This window comes from Botrytis cinerea, chromosome 3, assembly GCF_000143535.2.
Source record: "Botrytis cinerea B05.10 chromosome 3, complete sequence".
In the NCBI taxonomy this organism is placed as follows: domain Eukaryota; kingdom Fungi; phylum Ascomycota; class Leotiomycetes; order Helotiales; family Sclerotiniaceae; genus Botrytis; species Botrytis cinerea.
In genome coordinates, this window is record NC_037312.1 from 3,044,320 (window position 1) to 3,063,656 (window position 19,337).

General features: G+C 43.0%; 5 protein-coding genes across 6 annotated transcripts; 1 reads left to right on the top strand and 4 right to left on the bottom strand.

The window, feature by feature from the left end:
* Nucleotides 1–1,410: 1,410 nt before the first annotated feature.
* Nucleotides 1,411–4,274, bottom strand: BCIN_03g08910 (hypothetical protein). The gene is made up of 5 exons (XM_024692245.1): nucleotides 3,117–4,274; nucleotides 2,673–3,058; nucleotides 2,025–2,568; nucleotides 1,882–1,969; nucleotides 1,411–1,823 (listed from the first exon to the last, which is right to left on the bottom strand). Exons 1-5 carry the CDS (start codon nucleotides 3,332–3,334, stop codon nucleotides 1,569–1,571), a joined length of 1,491 nt encoding a protein of 496 aa, XP_024548020.1. The 5' UTR covers nucleotides 3,335–4,274; the 3' UTR covers nucleotides 1,411–1,568.
* A 933-nt stretch (nucleotides 4,275–5,207) lies between these two features.
* On the bottom strand, nucleotides 5,208–7,829 carry BCIN_03g08920 (hypothetical protein). The gene is made up of 2 exons (XM_024692246.1): nucleotides 6,611–7,829; nucleotides 5,208–6,558 (listed from the first exon to the last, which is right to left on the bottom strand). Exons 1-2 carry the CDS (start codon nucleotides 7,266–7,268, stop codon nucleotides 5,477–5,479), a joined length of 1,740 nt encoding a protein of 579 aa, XP_024548021.1. The 5' UTR covers nucleotides 7,269–7,829; the 3' UTR covers nucleotides 5,208–5,476.
* Nucleotides 7,830–10,618: 2,789 nt separating this feature from the next.
* Nucleotides 10,619–12,490, bottom strand: BCIN_03g08930 (hypothetical protein). The gene is made up of 5 exons (XM_001554799.2): nucleotides 12,105–12,490; nucleotides 11,831–11,992; nucleotides 11,488–11,711; nucleotides 11,316–11,430; nucleotides 10,619–11,254 (listed from the first exon to the last, which is right to left on the bottom strand). The coding sequence occupies exons 1-5, from the start codon at nucleotides 12,203–12,205 to the stop codon at nucleotides 11,122–11,124; spliced, it is 735 nt and encodes a 244-aa protein (XP_001554849.1). The 5' UTR covers nucleotides 12,206–12,490; the 3' UTR covers nucleotides 10,619–11,121.
* Nucleotides 12,491–15,027: 2,537 nt separating this feature from the next.
* BCIN_03g08940 (hypothetical protein) lies at nucleotides 15,028–16,228 on the top strand. The gene is made up of 2 exons (XM_024692247.1): nucleotides 15,028–15,271; nucleotides 15,441–16,228. The coding sequence occupies exons 1-2, from the start codon at nucleotides 15,105–15,107 to the stop codon at nucleotides 15,634–15,636; spliced, it is 363 nt and encodes a 120-aa protein (XP_024548022.1). The 5' UTR covers nucleotides 15,028–15,104; the 3' UTR covers nucleotides 15,637–16,228.
* Nucleotides 16,229–16,335: 107 nt separating this feature from the next.
* BCIN_03g08950 (hypothetical protein) lies at nucleotides 16,336–18,859 on the bottom strand. Of its 2 annotated transcripts, XM_024692249.1 has the most exons (10): nucleotides 18,708–18,859; nucleotides 18,516–18,630; nucleotides 18,403–18,460; nucleotides 18,296–18,351; nucleotides 18,185–18,247; nucleotides 17,828–18,125; nucleotides 17,517–17,781; nucleotides 17,281–17,460; nucleotides 16,848–17,235; nucleotides 16,336–16,777 (listed from the first exon to the last, which is right to left on the bottom strand). In XM_024692249.1, the coding sequence occupies exons 3-10, from the start codon at nucleotides 18,430–18,432 to the stop codon at nucleotides 16,570–16,572; spliced, it is 1,488 nt and encodes a 495-aa protein (XP_024548023.1). In that variant the 5' UTR covers nucleotides 18,433–18,460; nucleotides 18,516–18,630; nucleotides 18,708–18,859; the 3' UTR covers nucleotides 16,336–16,569. The 2 variants fall into 2 exon arrangements, with proteins under 2 accessions (XP_024548023.1, XP_024548024.1); XM_024692248.1 differs by having other exon boundaries at nucleotides 18,516–18,859.
* Nucleotides 18,860–19,337: the final 478 nt, after the last annotated feature.

The window sequence follows — 19,337 nt, forward strand, 5'->3', positions numbered from 1 at the left end:
CATTGTGTGAATTTATGCTTGTTCTCCTGGTTGACTTCCACCCAATGATCTTGAGTTCAATATATCACATATATATAGACCTCAAACACAATCATCTGCTCTATATTTGGATCATAGAAGTTTATAATATCCAGAGAAGTGGATGGACAACTCAAAATACTAATAGTTGTTTTCTGTTTGACAAAAGCGTGAGTCGGACAAACTCAGGTTGTGGTCTTATTTGTCTGAATAATAATACCCAAAGAAAACAAAGAGCCAGTTGCCAACAGCTGTTCTTCCTCAATATTTGCAAACTTCTGGTTTTCTCTGTTGGTTTTAAATGGCAATGACCAAAGTCTATGGAATCCTACTCTGTAATGGGAACCGTCCCTCACTGTCAGTATGATGATTCTGATCAACAGTGTAGAAAACCACCATAAAGTCATCCACACCTGCACATTATATCAGCATTGATCTCATCAGCCTCAGACCCACCAATATCCATCTACTCATCAAACACAACCCATCCTTGAAATACAGACTCACATATAAAATACCGATTTCCCACTCTATTTCATCTACCGCATCACTTCCGCTGTCACTTCCACTTACCTTTCTCACTTCCCTGCACGTCCTACCTCTCTCTCCCTCATTCTCAGAACCCCCTCTCCCCTAACCACCTCACCAACCATACGCCATCTCCAAAAATCACTCCTCCAAAACCCCCACCACCATGAATCCTAAGAAATGAGCTTCCTCAAAACCATCCCGAACAAGAAAGCCACAACCTTGGAAACTCCACCAACTTTTCCAAAACCCGCAAGAGAAAAGACAATTCATTCACCCCCGGATTCCCAGGAAGAAAGCACAACTATTCTACTCTCTCATCTCCTCTTCAATCATATCACATACCTACCCATACCCCCGAACCCATCTACTCCAAACAAATACAACACAAACACGCCTCCTCCCCCTTCTACCCCACCCCTTCCCCAGGAAACCACTATACATACGTACAAATCCAATAAATCAAGATTCAAGCCAAAAGACTGAAAACCGAAGCGACCGAAGCTTGCCACTGAAGTGAAGTCCAACATTGTGCACGGACATATAAATGGTAGAGATTTAACTCACTCACCACCACTGTGCCGCTGATGTATATCACGTGAGCGACTTTGACGATATTCTTTTATTTCGATTCATTACTTTGGAGCACCAGGGGTTTTTGGTATGAGGTATCTATAGATTGGAGGGAAGAGGGCTATTCATGAAGGTGGAGGGATCTGATGTGCGGGATCGGGTTGGTTTGGGAGAGATGTTGAGGAGGAAGATCATCAATTTCTTCGATTTTGGATTCGAGTTGCGTAAAGGCCTTCAGGAATCAGGATATGTATATGTTTGTCGTGATTGAACGGAGTATCCTAGATTATATGGGTGAAAATGAGATTTGGAATTTATTATAAGAATTATTAGATATACACTATGATTAATTATGACCTCCAAGCAAGTAAATCCACTAGTCTACCTATATATAAGAAATAAAGGGTCGAGATGCTACTATGATGCCACATGATGCTCACAGCTTTCAATTATGCCTTTATGTATTGACTTTTAGTTCTTAGGTAAGGGCCGAACTTATATAAGATCCAAGGGATTGGTATCAAAGATACAGTAATAAAGCCCAGCATCGATGTTGCCCATGTAAAGCCAAGTTTGTCGAGAATTGTTGGAGTTATAAGAGGGAAACAGGCTGAAACAAAGAAGCGCATGAATGTCAAGGCAGCTAACATTGATGCGCTGTAGTGAGCAGTGTAGAAGTCGCTATGGTATACTGGGAGACATAGCTAACGGTGTAGCGTCAGCTTTTGCTCTATCATCTCTACATCTGGTTGAAAGACGTACCATGGTGAGAACAAATGAGAAGCCGAATAGTCCACCAGAAAGAGTGGGTATGATTGATGGAATATCTGCGCGACCTGTCCAGGCGAGCCTAATCAAATTGTCATTAACATGAAAAGATCAATATAACTAAGTCATGTTCTTACCAAAATAAAGAGATAGGAAGTGTGATAGACCCTAACATGGCTGGATACAAACGTTTCTCTGGTGCTACTTTGGTACCAGTTTTAATTGCTTCGTTTCGTGGTTTTCGATAAAACAGTTGATCAAAAATGGCGATTGTCGGAAGTGCAAGCACACTTCCAATTATCAAAGGACAAAATGCCATTCCGACTTCATATGGTGAGTGTTGGTAGATTTTTTCAAACAAGTTAGCATACGAGACAAGGTAAGAAAAGACAACAGATTGTGTTATTGCCATAACGAGACCCGTTGGAAAGACCGTAGGTTCGACGAGTAGCATGTGTAGAGGTCTTCCAAGTGATGTAAGGACAAGTCTTGTAAGTGTTGCCCTGGTAGTTGTAAGGCCCATTCTCGCTTCTGCTCGGCGGCGTAATATTTGTGGTTGGTATGTTTCGGGAAGTAAATAGGCAAAGATTGTAGAGCCGCTGAACAAGATAGCTGACACCCAGAATTCCCATCGCCAAGAGTGGTTTGTTATTATCGCTGCACTGACCATGGGCCCAGTTTCTGTTACATTGATGAGTTAGGAATGAAAGCCATGTAAGAAATCAGGCATAAATTAAGAGATTGAAATCTTGGGAGTGAAAAATCAAAGGATAAATTGTACTTACGAGTACCACCAACTACAAAGAGTACGAACAACGCAGCAAATGTAGTTCCGGTTTTCTCGAGGCTGATGTTCCATACATCGCTTATGATTCCTCCACCGACTGTCAGACAAGGAGATGCGAAAAGACCAGCGAGTGCTCGAGCGATGGCAATTGTGGCAAAGTTTGTAGCACATCCTCCCAAAAGAGTAAAGATCAATGCTAGAGGTGCAGTAACTCTGTACACTATCCGCCTACCGAAAACTTCAGAGAATGCCGTTGAGAATAATGCACCGATACCGAGGCCCGCAGAGTAGCACGATATCGGAATAGTGGCTATTGTTTTTGAAATTCCGAACGATGTAACGACCCCTGCCATACCTCCCGTATAGGTTGAATTCCCAAAAGTTCTGTCATAGATGAGCATGTGGGTATCTGGCAATCTGGTGAACACATGTAAGAACTTACGCTGCAAATGCTGTGTATAAGACCGAAATGGAAATTGCGTATTTGATAAAAGGAGACCAATTGCGAGCATTCTCGTCGTCTTTCAGAATAATCGAAGTGCCTCGAGGACGCTGTGGTGCATATGAATACCTTTCCCACCTCAAACAACATTGAGGTTGCTGTTTCTCATTTAATTCATCAGAGAATGAAGTGCTTTGGCTACCCTTTCTCTCATCCATCTTGATATAAAAGTGATTATCAGAAGCGACAGGAGAAGATGAAAGTTGCTCGGATCAACAAGGTCGTTGCGTAAATCGAAATGATTCAGTCGAAGAGAAAAATTCCTGGAGGGATAAGTGAGAGGCAGTAGATATAATGAGCAGATAAGGATAGATTCCGATGACGGCGCTGTATACCTTGACCGTCTTCTCAAAATCTTCAAAACGGAAGGCACAAGTTGCCCAATCTGGTGCGTTTGGTCTTCATCGAGATTCAAAATCTTACTTTTTCCACGATATCATCTTCCATAGTCGATCGGAAACTGATAGATGCTCCATCGCGATCAGGAGTTCACAGATGATTTCATTACAAGATCGTATTTGCGGGATATTATCAATCCATGGCACACAAACCGCGTATGTATTCAATGATCAATGACATCCACGACCTATGACTGTCGATCAAATTGGGTTGAGATTTTTCGTTCCTCACGAAACTGAAGGACTTATCGTCAAGCTTCCCTGAAATCCTCTCTCCACGAGTCGAAGTGAAATTTGAAAAGACGTGGTGGTCTCGGAGGAGCCCAGCAGAACGAAACGGTTTCTCGGGGAGATACCCGATACGATCAATCCACCGGTGAAGCTACCCTCATGGTCCACATGCGTGGTGGGCGATATGAAAGGCCCAACGAGTCTCAAGCCACTGGCTGTTTCAACATGTTGCACTCCTTCGATTGAGCCTGATGCATCGGACGATGTGTGATGTATTCCGGTCAATTCGACGATGAATGTTACATGTCATCTCACACACCATCCATGTCGCCACGACTTCGCCCACAAAGGTGCAAGCACCCGGGACAAATGACTTCTTTCCAAGAAGCGTCCCGAAACAGCATCTTAGCAAGATTTTGGTCATCGTCATATCGATCCACAGCAATTACGAGAGAGAATTGCAAACCCCATAGTCGGCAAAGCTTTTACCAGTGGAATGATCCACAAATGGCGGGGATTGCCTGTTTTGGGGTAATTCCCCATGAAAATTCTTTGGGACCAATCAAGGATACGTTGCAATAGAGGGAAGCGCAGGATAATGTGCGGAGTACGCAGAAATATAAAGCATCGCTGCCGCCCTGGTAATCGTGAGAGGGTTCTTTTCATCTTTTTTTCTCCAACCAACCACTTTTTTCCTTCTCGAACTCTTTACCCCGGATACCCCACCCCCACAACTCTCTTGTCTGTACATGCAGAAGATGGTATCAAATGTTGAAAGAGATGGAAGAAACTGATATTTCGAGATGCGATTATAAAGGCATGATCTCTGGAGAATCATGGTAACAATTTCCAATCTCAGATGTTTCTTTCTATTGTTGTCGTTGTCGTTGTCGTTGTCGTTGTCGTTGTCGTCTCCAGGCCCCTGGCATCGGCCGAAAGAAAACCGTAAGAGTCTTCCGTTGGCTGTGAGACATTTCAAGAACAACGCCCGCCAACCAACATCGAGCACACAAACCCAACTAATAAGATCGCACAACGCCTCGAGCTTCGTATCTTCTTACCTTTTTACGTGCAACGCAAACAGATTCCGAACTTCCAACCTTCCAATCGATATCGATTCCAATACGACAATGATGTCGAGCTCGATTGTTACACGTTATCAAACGAGCTCGGGATGATGATCATCACCACGAACTAAGCTCAAGCTCCATCACATTCAATCTGCATTCAATCCGGCACAGTCGGACACGAAAATCACAATACACGAGAAGATACAGAGCAGGAGAAACCATGGTGTATGAATTATTCAAAGTTATATTTTTCATTTGTATCGTACGGTGATCCTTTTCCAATAATATCCCAAAGTTATGAACGCCGACTAATGCACATTTCCAATCCCAGATATCCCTCATAAATTCGATCACAGATCGCCCAGTCATTGACACCATTATCCCGCAATGCTATGCTATGCTACACTAAACAATACTAAAACTACGGAGTGACCCGCGATGGGAGATGTTGACCTTGGAGCGACACTTCGGGATCATACACACAACGCGGATGAATTCAACCACCTGATGTATAGAACCAGCCGCCAGGCCAACGAAAAGGATCCGGCAAACATCGTTGCACGAATCGTTCGAAATCAGGATCTCTTCTGAATAAATTCCTTCATGCGAAAGGAGCTGTGTAAAGACCAGTCTTCTTCTTCTGCTCATCATCACCCTTCTGTGTACTAGCAAGCTTGGATCGAGCTCGTAGAAGGTGTCCGTACTTAAACATGATGAAAGGAATGAAGGTCAAGGCAGTACCAGCGATGGCGAGAATCAGACCAGCGTATTGACTACCGACATTGTGGAAGAATTGGCTTGCAAACAACGGTGCCACAGCTCCCAAGGCGTTACGCATTAATCCCTGTCCAGCAATAGCAGAGGAACTATTTTCGCCATAACAATCCGAAGTGTAACTGTATGTGGATTCGAAAATGAAGAAGATACCCATGGCGATTGGTGCAAGTGCAATGGCTGGCGCAACCCATGTAATGAAGCCATACTGGGTGAAGCTGTAGATGAACAATCCGATTGGGAGGAAACAAGCGCCACACATTGCACCGTACAATCTAGATTCCGGCACAATGTGGTGGTTGTTATCCGCCATGATTGATTCGTACTTTTTGATCTGGAAGAAGTTCAATCCAAAGGCAATAGTCACACCAATACACAGAGAAATGTATGGCAGACCAGCTACACCTTCACTCCAGCCGTGATGTTCTTGAAAGGTAATTGGGATGACCGACAAGAACAAGAAGGTGACGAACCAGGCGAAAGCGATCCATAAACCGAAAGCGAAAACGACAGGCTCTGTGGCAAGCATCTTGACCGCCTTGACAGAAGAGTTGTGAAGCATCTCTTTCAAGTCCTTTGCTTCGAGATCCATCTCGGCCTTGTATCTCTCATCACCTGTTGCAGCTCGGAGAAGCTTGGCTCGCTTGTGCAATGCGACGCCACCTCTGGTTTCACGAAAGAAAAACAGGATTGCAGCGAGAAGAGGTAAGTTTGCCAATCCTTGAATTCCTTCAATCCATCTCCAGCCAATTGTTTCATCGATGAATCCGGCATAGATTGGTGCGCCCACCGTTCCTAAGATTGCTACATATGCGAAGCATGCCATTGGAACGGCTCTTGAATCTGGTGTATACATATCGCTGAAGGTTCCGCCCACGAGAATTGTGCCTACACAACCAAACAATCCACCTATGCATTGTTAGTAATTGCATACTGCTATCTTTGAAGAAAGGATGCTTACTCAATGTTCTCATAACGAGAATCGTTGCAATGTTTTTGCCCAGAGCCAATCCGATGAACACAATGATGAAGCCTGCATACGCGCCAGTATAAATGATCTTTCTACCGACCAATTCGCAGAAAGGTGCTAGGAACAATGGTGCGAGTGCACAAGCCATGTTGAAACAGAAGAGACCCAATTGTCCTAATTCGGTCGAAACACCAAAGTCATCACACATTGATGTGATTCCACTACTATATGCTGTCGTTGCCAATCCGATGAAAAGTGTCATCATACAGAGCAACAATGTGATGAATACTTTCTTTCCCGTAGGCCAGTTGAATGGATTCTCTGGATCTCCATTGGCGAAATGAAGGAGAATGTATTCTCCGCCGTCCTTTGTGATAAGCTCAGTGCGAGTTTCTGGCATATCGATATTGACCTCTTTCAAAGGCCCGTCGTCAACATTATCGCTATCGCTACCACGCATCGACTCTAAGAAGGAACCTCCTGCTACTCTTCCATTAGGTGGCGTCTGATTTTCCTCTTGCTTCAAATCCGGTAGATCAGAGTTCGAACTGTCCTTATTGTTGGGGCCGGGGCGAAGGCCATCGTGTTTTGGAAGGTCTGCCATGTCGTATGCTTGAGGTTCGTTGTGAGGATTTTGAGAAGTCGACATTTTCCAGAATGGGGGGATACTTGGGGAGATTTATTCAACTTTTGAAATAAGGAGACTCCAGAGAGGGGGCCCGTTAATATGCTCTCCAATTGTTGGAGCACCACATTTTCCCAGTAAGTCATCATCGACCTGCGTACCGGTATGTGTTGCCATTGATCTATGTCGTCATAGACCGAGGAAAAACCGCTTGAAGAGATTTCGGCGACACTTCAGTTGGAGTTCCATATTTTGGTGGACTGTCTGATTCAATCGTTGTTGATATCGGCTTTGACTTTTAGTTTTGATCCACAAAGAAGCCGGCACTAGAATAATATCGGAATCCTCATACACATCCCTTCAACTTGACTCGCCAACAGAACAAAAATAAATGCACAAAAGGAAGACTTTTATTGTTTCTACGATAAATCTATGTATTGCACAATTTAAGCAACAAATAGTCGCCCAGCACGGATACCGTCATCAACACTTTAACATCGATAAACATCATTTTTCGCTGTAGAGGTCTGCTCTCGATCCTTCACACTCACTGTTCGCATTGAAGCCCGTCAAATCTTTTTTTACTAAGCTTGGTCCACTATTCAGGCGCTAGAATTGCACTAGAACGCCGCTAGAAGGATCTGATGTCTAGGGGTTTCCGGTACACAACCAATTTGCGTCCGGGCTCTGAATTTTTGGAACTGCCATGCCTGCCAAGTGCTAATGTGCAAATTTTGATGCCCTAAAGTTGGCATTTCTGACACTTGTTTCCGATGAATCGACTTGTGTATGCATTATTTAATCCTGTTTCAGTTACCTGATCGGAAGATTTGTGCATTGGACCAGGAGATTGACGTTTGGAATTGCTAATTTGCAACTATGCCGGAGACAAAATATTGATCTATTTCTGTACTGTATTCAAGGACGAAATTTATTGATGGAGGATGTTTCCAAGGGCTCTGTGGCTTATTACTGAGAACCCTTCAAACCCTTGAAAGTGGCTTAAGCCATTGGCTAGTGTACATGACCAAGCGGTCCGCGCTGGCCGCTCCCGTCGACTTGGCGACTCGATTAAACACTTTTCTTTTCGAGTGTCGCCCTGCACTCCTTATGAAACTCGCATGTCGGTGAGAAGTAAAGGTAAGGGATTCCCCTTGCGAAGTGCTTATACGCTTTACAAACAGAAATGAGGCTCTGGAGGTGAGCATCATAGGCAATGATGGTCATCGGATATATCGAAAATGGATACCCGGCAAATGGGGCGGATGCTAGATTTGATCCACCTTTTAGTGGGTACAAGATATTCCATAATTGGGACTCACGGGCTGGTATCTCGTTTGTCCTTCTGTTCTTGGACATTCCTTGATTTTCGTGAAATAATCGAAATCGTTGTCATGTTGGCAATGACGGTTTGGTCGGAACGAGTGAGATGTCCGGTGGCTTCGTCGGACAATTTCAGAGCCTCACTCGCCTCACTGGCTCTACATAATCTGTGGGATTTATAAGATGAGGTGGGCTTACTGCATATTGCTAGCACTAAGTATTATCTTACGATCTAGAAGATATTAGCACTGCAAGATCACAAGACGGCGCGTCCCATATTTGTTTACGAGGTGTGGAACGAGTGTTTGTATCCGATCAATGGTATGATGTTCTGGTGGGCAACAAGAATTGAATTCACGTGTTTGGACAATCGAGTTATTGTCGTTTTTTTACATAGTTGTCAAAGTCAAAATTTTGTTTTAATACATCGAAGTACACAGTGCAAGTGCACGTATTCGTTTCTCTATAGCTACATCTCTTACTCAAAGGGAATCAATATTCAGTTCCCGTTTTGTACTCGTGCTTGTTGATCATTGCAATATTAAGAAGTTGTGAAAGGTTGGGGAGTGGGTGAGAGGAGAATGGGGAGAAAAGGTGAGGGAAAAGGGCCGTTTCCGCTTTCCCCAATCTGCATGCTGTACAACAAAACATAATCATCTCACACCACTGTACTCCGTATGCCTTGTGAATAGTTGGGGGAAGGGGGGTTGGGGCGGTGGGATGAGAGGAGAATCGAGGGGGAAAAGGGCCGCTTCCCCTCTATGGGTTTTCTAGGGCTTATTGGTTGTTTTGGGAATTGTTGTTGTGTTGTGTTATCTGAATCCCGACTGGGGGGTGGGTGTGAGATGATTTATTGGAAGAATTGAAGATTTTGCTGTAAAAATGTTCTTGATTGTATTGTATTGTTTGGCTTCAATTCGGGGAGTTGGTAGAATTGATATTTGTTATATTGAATGTAGAAATTTTGCATATAGTATTAATTATCATATATCCTTAGTTTACTTGTGTTACAATATTGATATTGACTGTGTGTATCGGTTCGGTAACCCCATTCGTTCATGTTCATATACCTTCATCTACCCGCGTGCATTCATGCATCTTTATATCCCGAACTCCATATATATCCATCCATCCGCTTATATTCTTATATCCCGAACTCCATACCCCTATCTCTCTTATATTATTACTTCCAGCCTTTGATATTCCAAATTCTATATATTTCAATCTCTCTTATAGTGAGTGTATTGTAGTGTATTGTATTATTGTTTCTATTTCTATTTCTCTTCCTGCCTTCTATATATCCCAAACTCTATTCTCTCTATCTCTCTTATATTATCATATCTAGCTTTCTATATCTCGAATTCCATATATATATATATATCATACCCCCTATCTCTCTTCTACTATCTCACCCCTTTACTCTCGTTCCAATCTTTTATATCTATTATATCTATTATATCTATTATATCTATTATATCTATTATATCTATTATATCTATTATATCTATTATATCTATTATATCTATTATATATATATGTATATTCCAAACTCCTTTGTATATGAGCATGTATATGTATTTGGATATATATATTTCTGATTACAGAGTATTGTATAACTTGTAACTTGTAGATTGTAGAATTATAGATTATTTCATCTACTTCTCTATTGCTATTGCTATTACTATCGCTAGTAGAAGAATATAATTTTTTTCGGGAGGAGGAGAGGAGAGGAAAGGAGAGGAGAAGGGAGTTGGTAAGGGAGGTAATTTATTGATTATCTACTGTATATTAGTGGTGAGTTGAGTAGAGATGAGTTGAGTTGAGTTGAATAGATGAGAGGGAGGGAGGGAAGGAAGAAAAGAGTTAGTGGGTTGGTGAGGTACTTGGCTACTCTACTCCGTATGTGTGGTAGATGAAAGGTATGAAAAGTATGGAAAGTATAAAAATTGATTTTTTTTTTTTTTTTTTTTTTTCGCATCTCGGGGATTTTAATTCAGAATTGAAAAAAATTGAAAAATTGTGAGATGTGAGATGAGAGATGAGATGAGAGATGTGAGAGGTTAGATTTGTGAGATTTGGATTGTTAGGTAGATTCTCATCATGTAAGATTACTTTATTTCTTTGTTTGTTTGTTTGTGCTTTTAGACGTGTACATTTCTGTATGAGTGAGTGTTTGGGAGTTGGGGAGGAGATTGTTTGATTGTTGATGTGTTGATGTCCTCGCTTGTTTCTTCTTGTTTCCTTTCTCGTTTCTCCTCTTTCTTCTTATTCTCTTTCTGTTTCTCTTTCTCGTTATCTTTATCTTGATCCTCGCCCTTGGCCGCCCGCCTCCCCTTTCTTTCGTTCAGATTAAAACTCTCTTTTCGCCTCATGAAAAAATTAAAAATTAAAAATTGAAATTACTACTAACACCAATGCCAATGCCAATGCCAATACCAGTACTCCCAAGCCACTACCCCCAAACCACTACTCCCAAACCACTACTCCCAAACCACTACTCCCAAACCACTACTCCCAAATCAACGCCAGCCCATCGCCAAACTCAAATCCAACCTCACTCATGTCTCGACCAAGTCGTATCTAAATATCTAGCACGAGGCATATATTCTGTTCGTAAATTGTAGCGAGTATTGGAATTTCGCTTGCCGAGACGCAGACGAGCTTCCAAATTGTCGAAGGCGGAGTTGCTATGTGATGTTAAGAGAGATGGTTGAGAAGCGAGTAGGATGAAGAGGAAATAAAACTTACTTGAACCATTTCTTCCATAATTTACGATAATAACCACCACGTCCTTTGTGATTTGTCCACAAATTCGATCTGATGTGGCCATTGCGATAATATTGTTTCTTGCGGCCATGAGTACCTATTTCCTATCAATATTTTCACATTCCACACCCCACATTCATGCAAGAGAACTCACATCGACCTTTTTTGCTCTTTCTCCTCTTGGTGAAAACACTACATTCGCTACAGTATTTCATGTTCTTCGGCATCCATTTTTGCAACTGTTTGTGCAACATTCCCGAGCGGGAGAAACATTCGCAGTGATCGGCCCAATAATTATCACGACATTTCTTTCGTGTTAGTGGGGGGAGATTTTCTGCGGCACGGAGAATGTTCATGTAGGTGAGAGAACGATCATGGCTGTTTTTTGTCAGTATTTTTATTCGATTTCTTTCATCTACTCGAGTGGGATAGATGAGATTGGAATGGAGTGGGAATGAGAAGTGATGAGTGGATATCGATCTAGAGAGAAAACTCACCATAGCTGTGCTCCTAATCCGCATTTGCGAATGGGAAAGCGCTGTTTGTGAACATCAGAAGAAAGATGTGATACTTCAGGTTTTGAACAGAAGACTTCGGGTTCAGGAGAGTAGTCGAGAGAAACGGGGTATTTGGGGGGCGAGAGGGTGTAGAGATATTTACTTGGTGGAGTGTTAGTATTCGGTTTCGTGAATGAGGAGGGATAGGATGGGGAAGAGGGATGGGGAAGAGGGATGGGGAAGAGAGATGGGAAAGGAGGAAGAGAATACATACCACGCAAGTCGGAGACAAGTACGATCGTTTGGAGGACATTGTTCGAGGATTAACCCGTGGATTTCGGCGGGAAAGGAGTTGAAGAGGGAGAAAGTAGACATTGTGAGTGAAGTGTCGAATTCGTTTGGATGTGTCTCTTTTGTCTTCCCTCCAATTGTTTCTCGTAACTCAGATTTCTCTCGTGGTAAACTCTGTGTATATAGATAGATAGGTAGATACCATACAACACAATATTCTCGACTTCTTCCCAAGATATAAACAATCGAGTCCAAAATGTATACCACAACAGCTATTCATGCGAATCTTCACATTGAATCATCATCCACAAATCCAAGGCGGAACCAGCATCTTTATATCCTCAACCCATTTCCATCCCCTCGCCAAGCTTGACGTTCGAGATCTCACGCTCGTCCGTTCCAGCTCATTTGGCACGGATCGGCAGGCTGCAGCTCCGCTTTTGCAGGCAGAATTACGGCACGTGCAATCAAACACGTGAGAGAGTTTCACGTGTGGCCTTGGCGATTTAGGCAGGAAGGCAGCTTGTGGGGTGGATTTGAATTTCTTGGTTCTGTGATTGGTTGTGTGATTGGGGTTGGAATTTATGGTCGTCTGTGTGTAATTATAATTGCAATATGGATATGATGATATTTATGATTATGGGAGGGCGAGGGGGTAACAGAGGAATGGGTTTCTTGGAGAAATGGATGGAATCAATGCAATATATTATATGTCATGTGACCGTTATTGCCATCCATGAAGTTTACGCTCTCGAACTTCTTTATCCATTGGAGCTGATGTTTGAGAAACTCAAGATGATGTTCTATATTGCAGACATCGTAGGGAGATACGGTTGGTCACGTGTTGCTTTGTATATTCGGGTTGTTTCAGTAATCTAACTCGAGAGGTTTTTGGGTTGAGGGGAATATGCGGTTGTGGGAGAAGGCACGGATTCTGAACTGCGATTGAGAGACTTGCGATGTGAGATTGAGTAGATTCACGACGGGGGACCATCGGGAAGTGGCAGAAGTAGACGGATGAAATAATCCAGCGAAGGGCGAGCAGTATTATTACGCACTGTGAGGTCTTATTAGCTATCATCACGAAGTGAGTACTTACTACTAAGACATGTATGTAAGTTGTGAATAGCGTGAGTTCGATCACGAATGTATCAGTCAAGCGAGGAATCACTTCTCCATCCTATCTCTATTGATCAACTCATTTCATACCTCACTCCTCACATTTCATACCTCACTCCTCACATTTCATACCTCACTCCTCACTCCTCAATCCTCACTCCTCACTCCTCACTCCTCACTCTCATATATATATACTCATCAAGATTCAAGCAAAGTTAAAATCAACACATCATTTCCCACCACCCCAAATCAACATCAAGGAAACTCCAACTTGCTTTCAGCCTCATGTAATTCAGATCTCTTTCCTCACTCTCAATTTCCCCATATCGAATCTCTGCCCTTTGAACTGATCTTCGACTATACAAATCCCAAAATCATAGCATATCTCTCTCTTCCAAGCAAACCTCACTGATCATCTTTTGAATCAGGAGTCCATATCCTCGCACTTCATCAACAGGGAAAAGAGTCTCGACCTTGCTACCACCAATTCGGCATATATGCAGCAACTCACTTCTTCCTAGCGTGGTCAAAAGTCCCATATACAGAAACACATCTTCTCCAAATCACCTTCTCCCTTCCAACCTATGCCACAACTACAAACTCAACTCAACTCGGCCGTCCTCTTCAGTTCTTTTTCTTCTCGGGCGTCAACATCACTTGTGGTCAGTTCTATAGATCGGTGATCAATCACCTCCCATCTCCTCACACATGTCTTGATCCTTCAACTTCCGATACTTTCCTCGATATCTGACTTTCCTCATCATTACCTTCGATCTGAGATCGTCCACAAATCTCTTGTAGGAAAATCTTGGAGAATGAAACGAATGAGAGCCAGTCAGGTATACCCAAATCAACCTGCACCACGAGAAACGTGATGTTAATCCAATCGTTTACATAGCACTCTATAAACCACTTCTACAACGCATCGACGCTTATCACTCTCAGCCAATCACAAAAGCCTCACCAGTAACAAACCCACTAAACCGCCAATATTTCCACTGTAAGTCTCCCCATCCACACTACACCCCTCAAAATCCACAATTTCCCCCCCATCATCCCAACCCATCCCTAACCTCAGCATCCAATACTTTAAAACCGAAGATCTCGAACCATGGTTCACCAACTTCTGGTCTTCACGCCAACAAAACGCCATATGAATCTCCGATATGAAAGTCCTCTTATACCCCGCCTACATTTTCCGCCACGCAGAAGCCTTTGCGCGGATAACCAAATCGCGTGTTTTGGAGTGGCGAAGCGGTGAGATGCACGGGGTAAATACTCTTACGGGACGTGCTGAATTTCGATTCGAGCATCGGATTTTGGGTCAGTATCTCTCTTTTTTTTGTGATTATAAGTATAGAGATGAGGATATCATTGCATTGACTATCTCCCTTAACCTACACCTACAGAACAACTCGTTCGAATCAAAACCCGAATCCTGGAGCGCGAAATCACCAATAATCTACTCGACCCCTTGGATCACCTCTGCAACGATTTCTGCGGGGCGAGCGGTAACTGCATGGTAGCCTACAACAAGTCGTTACGAGAATGCCTCGTCATCTCGTCCATCGTGCGCAGAAACTGTTCGATCCGAGATATACTCGAGAGCCACGGCATAAGCATCTGGAACTGCATCAAGCCCGCACACGCAAGCGAACACTGTTCCGGCATTCTATGCGACAAGAACGTCGCCAAGATCAAGCAACACGCATTAGATTTCTGGGAAGGGATGTGTATCGAATGCGGGCTGCGCACTTCGGGGGGCCACAACCAGCAAGAACAATTCTGGGAAGACGGACGCCGCAAACGCTATGGAACTTCGTGTCCGATTCCGCACAGCTATCAGACGTAGAATTATAGCTACATGGGTCCGTTTGAACTAGTGTCTAAATACATAGCCGAGCAGAAAGAGCGCGAGAAGCATGAAGAGCTCACGCATAAGCATGGGATGAAGCTTTCCAGCAAGTCAGGATTTCCGCATGCTTCGAATTCAAATTCCAATTCAGATTCACCACAAACAATCTCATCAACGTTCTTCTGTGAGCTTTTCTACTCGAGATGAAAATTCCATCTAACCACAACAACAAGAAATCACAGAATGGACTTCCAAAAACGAAGCTGCGAAGATGAAAGAGACCTAGAAGCCACCTGACCCCAACAGACCCAGAACTCAAGAAAGCACACGCTCATTCAAAACCAGTGCCCCAAATACACCAAGACCAAATACACCATCTCGCAGTGCATGCAGCACAAGATTCGCCACTCTCGATGAAACTGCCCGTCTTCAACAACAAAAGATCGCAGAGTGGACTGTCAGAAACCTAGCCAACAAAGCTCAAATCAAGGAGGCTGAGGCTGAAGCTGAGGCCGAGGCAGAATCCAAGACAGAAGAATAAAAAGAAACAGAAGCATCCACAAGCTCCACAGATATCTATTCCGGGGCCCGATTTCCAGAATTTCCACAATTAACCAACCTAGAATTCCACAACCACACTGACGACCACCCTTTTAATCCCCGTCAACCGTCCCTCCTTTCCTACCACCCCAACCCCAACACAACCCTCCACCTCGATCCCCACCAACCAACCAAGCCTCTCCAAAGAGCGACTGCATAGCACGACGCCTCGCATTCTACAACTGCAACCGAGAAGGCGCGTTGGCTCACCCACGTCTGGTGAATGGAGAGAGCGCGATGGATCTCGATGATTCGGGTGAGGAGTTGTGATTCGTAGATGTTAGTATATGGAGATTTCTTTCTTGTTTCGGATACATGGAATAGGTCTTTGCTTTGAGCTGCCACGGTAACTTTCGCTTAAAGGACTTTTGGTGGCTTAGGCTTAATTGCTAATTTATTTCGGTGTTGGTCTTTGAGTTTCAATTATTGCAGGAGAGAATAGTATCATACTTGTACTACAAGATTCTATTCTATCATCCTTGCTCTTTATTACTGGTATACTAGCTGAGTAGTAGTTAGCTATATAATAAGGAATTGCCTTTTTCACCTTGTCATCTAACACCCGTTCTAAGCTTTGAATGTTGTAACTTTTGTCTTACCTAAGAAAACCATTAACTCTCAAATGTTCAGCTGGATAATTTGAAAGAGATTTTGTGATTTTGCTAGCTCCCATCTGCAATAAAATCTTGAATAGACATGTAGTTTCCCCTTGTTCTAGTTTCATCTACATACAATTTCAACCATTTCGCCCAAAAGAAAAATCTTAGCAATTTCGAAATCTCAAATAATAGCATCTAATTTATCTACTCGTCCAGCATGCGTTTCAAACAATCGCGGAGATTCGAGTCCTTCTCTCCCCATTATACTAACCCACTTAGCTCCATAGAATATTAAGTCTCTTCCATCCAACAACCTTATCATCCTCTGGCTCCGGATTGTCGTTCGCGATATCGATGAATTTTTGAATTGGGATATCAGTCAATGGAATAATCACAGTACTCTTCTTGTATTTGTAACCGAAGTATAGAATGAGAATAAGGGGAATGTTGATGTAAGATGAAACAAAAGTTTCCGTGTCCCAACTGAAGAGAAAACTTTTATTAGTCGTAGTCTCATGTATGATATTAGGTTTGAAATCTGGCAAAGACTTACTGATCTTTGATAAAGACAGAGTAGCCGCCTGTCAAGAGAAGAAGACTGAACGAGATCAATGCTATCCATGCAGCATATGGTTGAAACGGTCCTTTCCATGGCAATGTTGATCGAGAAATTCCTTGCTTTCTACATCCATAATAGAATCTTAGATATACACCACAAATAATCATCCAATTGACAAGGGCGGCAACTGCAACAAAGTCTTGAAGCCAATTGAAAACAACACTTGCAGAGCTCGAGAGTGTTAAAAATCCAAGGCTAATGAAGAGACTTAGGAACCCGATGGCAATATATGGAACATCAAAGCGATTGGTCTGGAGAAAGACTTTTGGTGAATGCCCATGTTGACCGAGTCCATATAACATTCTAGATCCGCCAAGCATAGCTACATCATTTAGTCAGGATTTCATTTCAATAAAAGAGTACTAACCTGCATTACCAGCACTCCAAGCACTAGTCAAAACAACAGCATTAATTATTGAAGGAACAACTTTAATACCGGCATTGTTAGCTGCAATAACAAAAGGTGACTGGGCCGCTGTTCCTGTCGACCGCAATAGCTCTTTATCATTCGATGGCACAATCATGCCGACCATGAATATCGAAAGGACTATAAATCAAATCAACAATTAAAATCGACACTCATGAAGCGGGATAAATCTATACCATAGAATAACATCACTCGGAAGAAGATTCTTTTTGCAGCAATGGGAATATTTCTTCGGGGTGACTGCGTCTCTGCGGCTGCGAGTGAGAAGTTCTCAACGCCAGAATAAGCATACACTGCATTCGAAAATGTAGTCCAAAAGCCCATGAAATGTCCCAAGGCCCCGGTATATCCCAAGTAGCCAACGAACGGCCCTGGATTGCGCCAGTATCGAAAACCATAAGTTTCACCATTTGGTCCTCCACCACAAGTAATGACCAATGCCTGAGATGTATTAGTAAGAGCAGTTCATGCTAAAAGGCAGACGCACCATTATGTTTAATCCCACTATGAGCATTATCTTTAATATCGCACATGTAAATTCAAGCTCCCCATACACCCGAACGAAAAGGAGATTACTAATGACCAACAGGAATCCGAAGCATATAATCCAAACTGCATTGTTGATTTGAACCCAGAACTGGATTAAGACGGCAGCAGCAACGAGCTCGGCAGGTATCGTAATGATGTTGCTGTAAACTTGGTTCCATCCATTCGCGAATGAGAGAGCGGGATCGACAAAATATTCAGCATGACGTATAATACCTCCGCTTAAAGGAACGAGAGCGCTGCGACGGCCAATATCAGCAAGAAAGCTTTGAATTGAAGACTCTGTACGGAGACGCACCTTAGTTCAGCTATCGAAAGAACCACGCCAGATACAAGTACTCCCACGAGAGTGTATCCGAGTCTATTGGGCTAATAAGCGCCGCACATTATCCATTCAATAGAAACCTACAATGCTCCTAGTGGACCTGCTCTGGCAATAGCTTTCCCAGAACCTAAGAAGAGACCCTAGAAAATCAGCATCCACCAAATGCCGCGGCAGCATATTATGAGTCTTACCGTCCCGATTGTTCCAGCCAAAGCAATCATTTGAATATGCCTCTGAGCCAAACCTCGTCTGAAAACAAGATTAGCTCATTGTTTGTGGTAACTGGATACTTATTTGTCGTTACCTTAATTCCTTAACTTCAGCAAACTCCTTTGGCTCACCATCTGGAGACTCCCGTAATGTTCCATTAGCTGGGTAGATTAATGGTTCATCGCTGGAATTATTGATTTCCCGATTTCCTGCAGCGTCGTTTGAGGACATTTTAACAAATAGGACTTTGTTGGGCGTTTGACTGAATAGTCACTCAAATACGAACTTTTGGCTGGACAGTGGATACGTTTTCAACGCAGAATGAAATATTTGGTGAGATGAAGAAATTGCATGACTTCCCTCATCAAAAAGCGGAAGTGGAAGGTAAAAGAATATAGATAAGAAGTTGCACCTACTGTTTTGCCTATGTATCTCTCCGATACTTCCCACTGGGAAAGAACGATTTGATTTTGATATGTCTTGGATGACCGTACCTTATCTGCACACTTACAGGCTCAAATCATCTTGTGCATCGTGAACTGGACCTTGTGACCCTTCTTCTCACACACGTCTGATACAAGTTGCACATCGGGGTCGTATTGCTGAGTGACGGTATTCTCACCGGGAGGGATTAATCCCTATGACAAAATGTTACAAACGGGGCAACAAACATCGCAAGGTTCCAATCTGGAAAGTATAACCAGGAACGACAACAAGTAGAGGCTCAAGAGTATAGTGTGTAACTCATGTTGAAGATCACAAAGTCTCACAAGATCAATTTTGGTGCATCTTTGTGCTTGGGTTGTACAAGATCATGATGGTTCTGGAGGGTTTGGTTGAAGGTTGAAGGTTGAAGGTTGAAGGTTGAAGGTTGAAGGTTGAAGGTTGAAGGTTGTGTGAGCGCTAACACTAAATC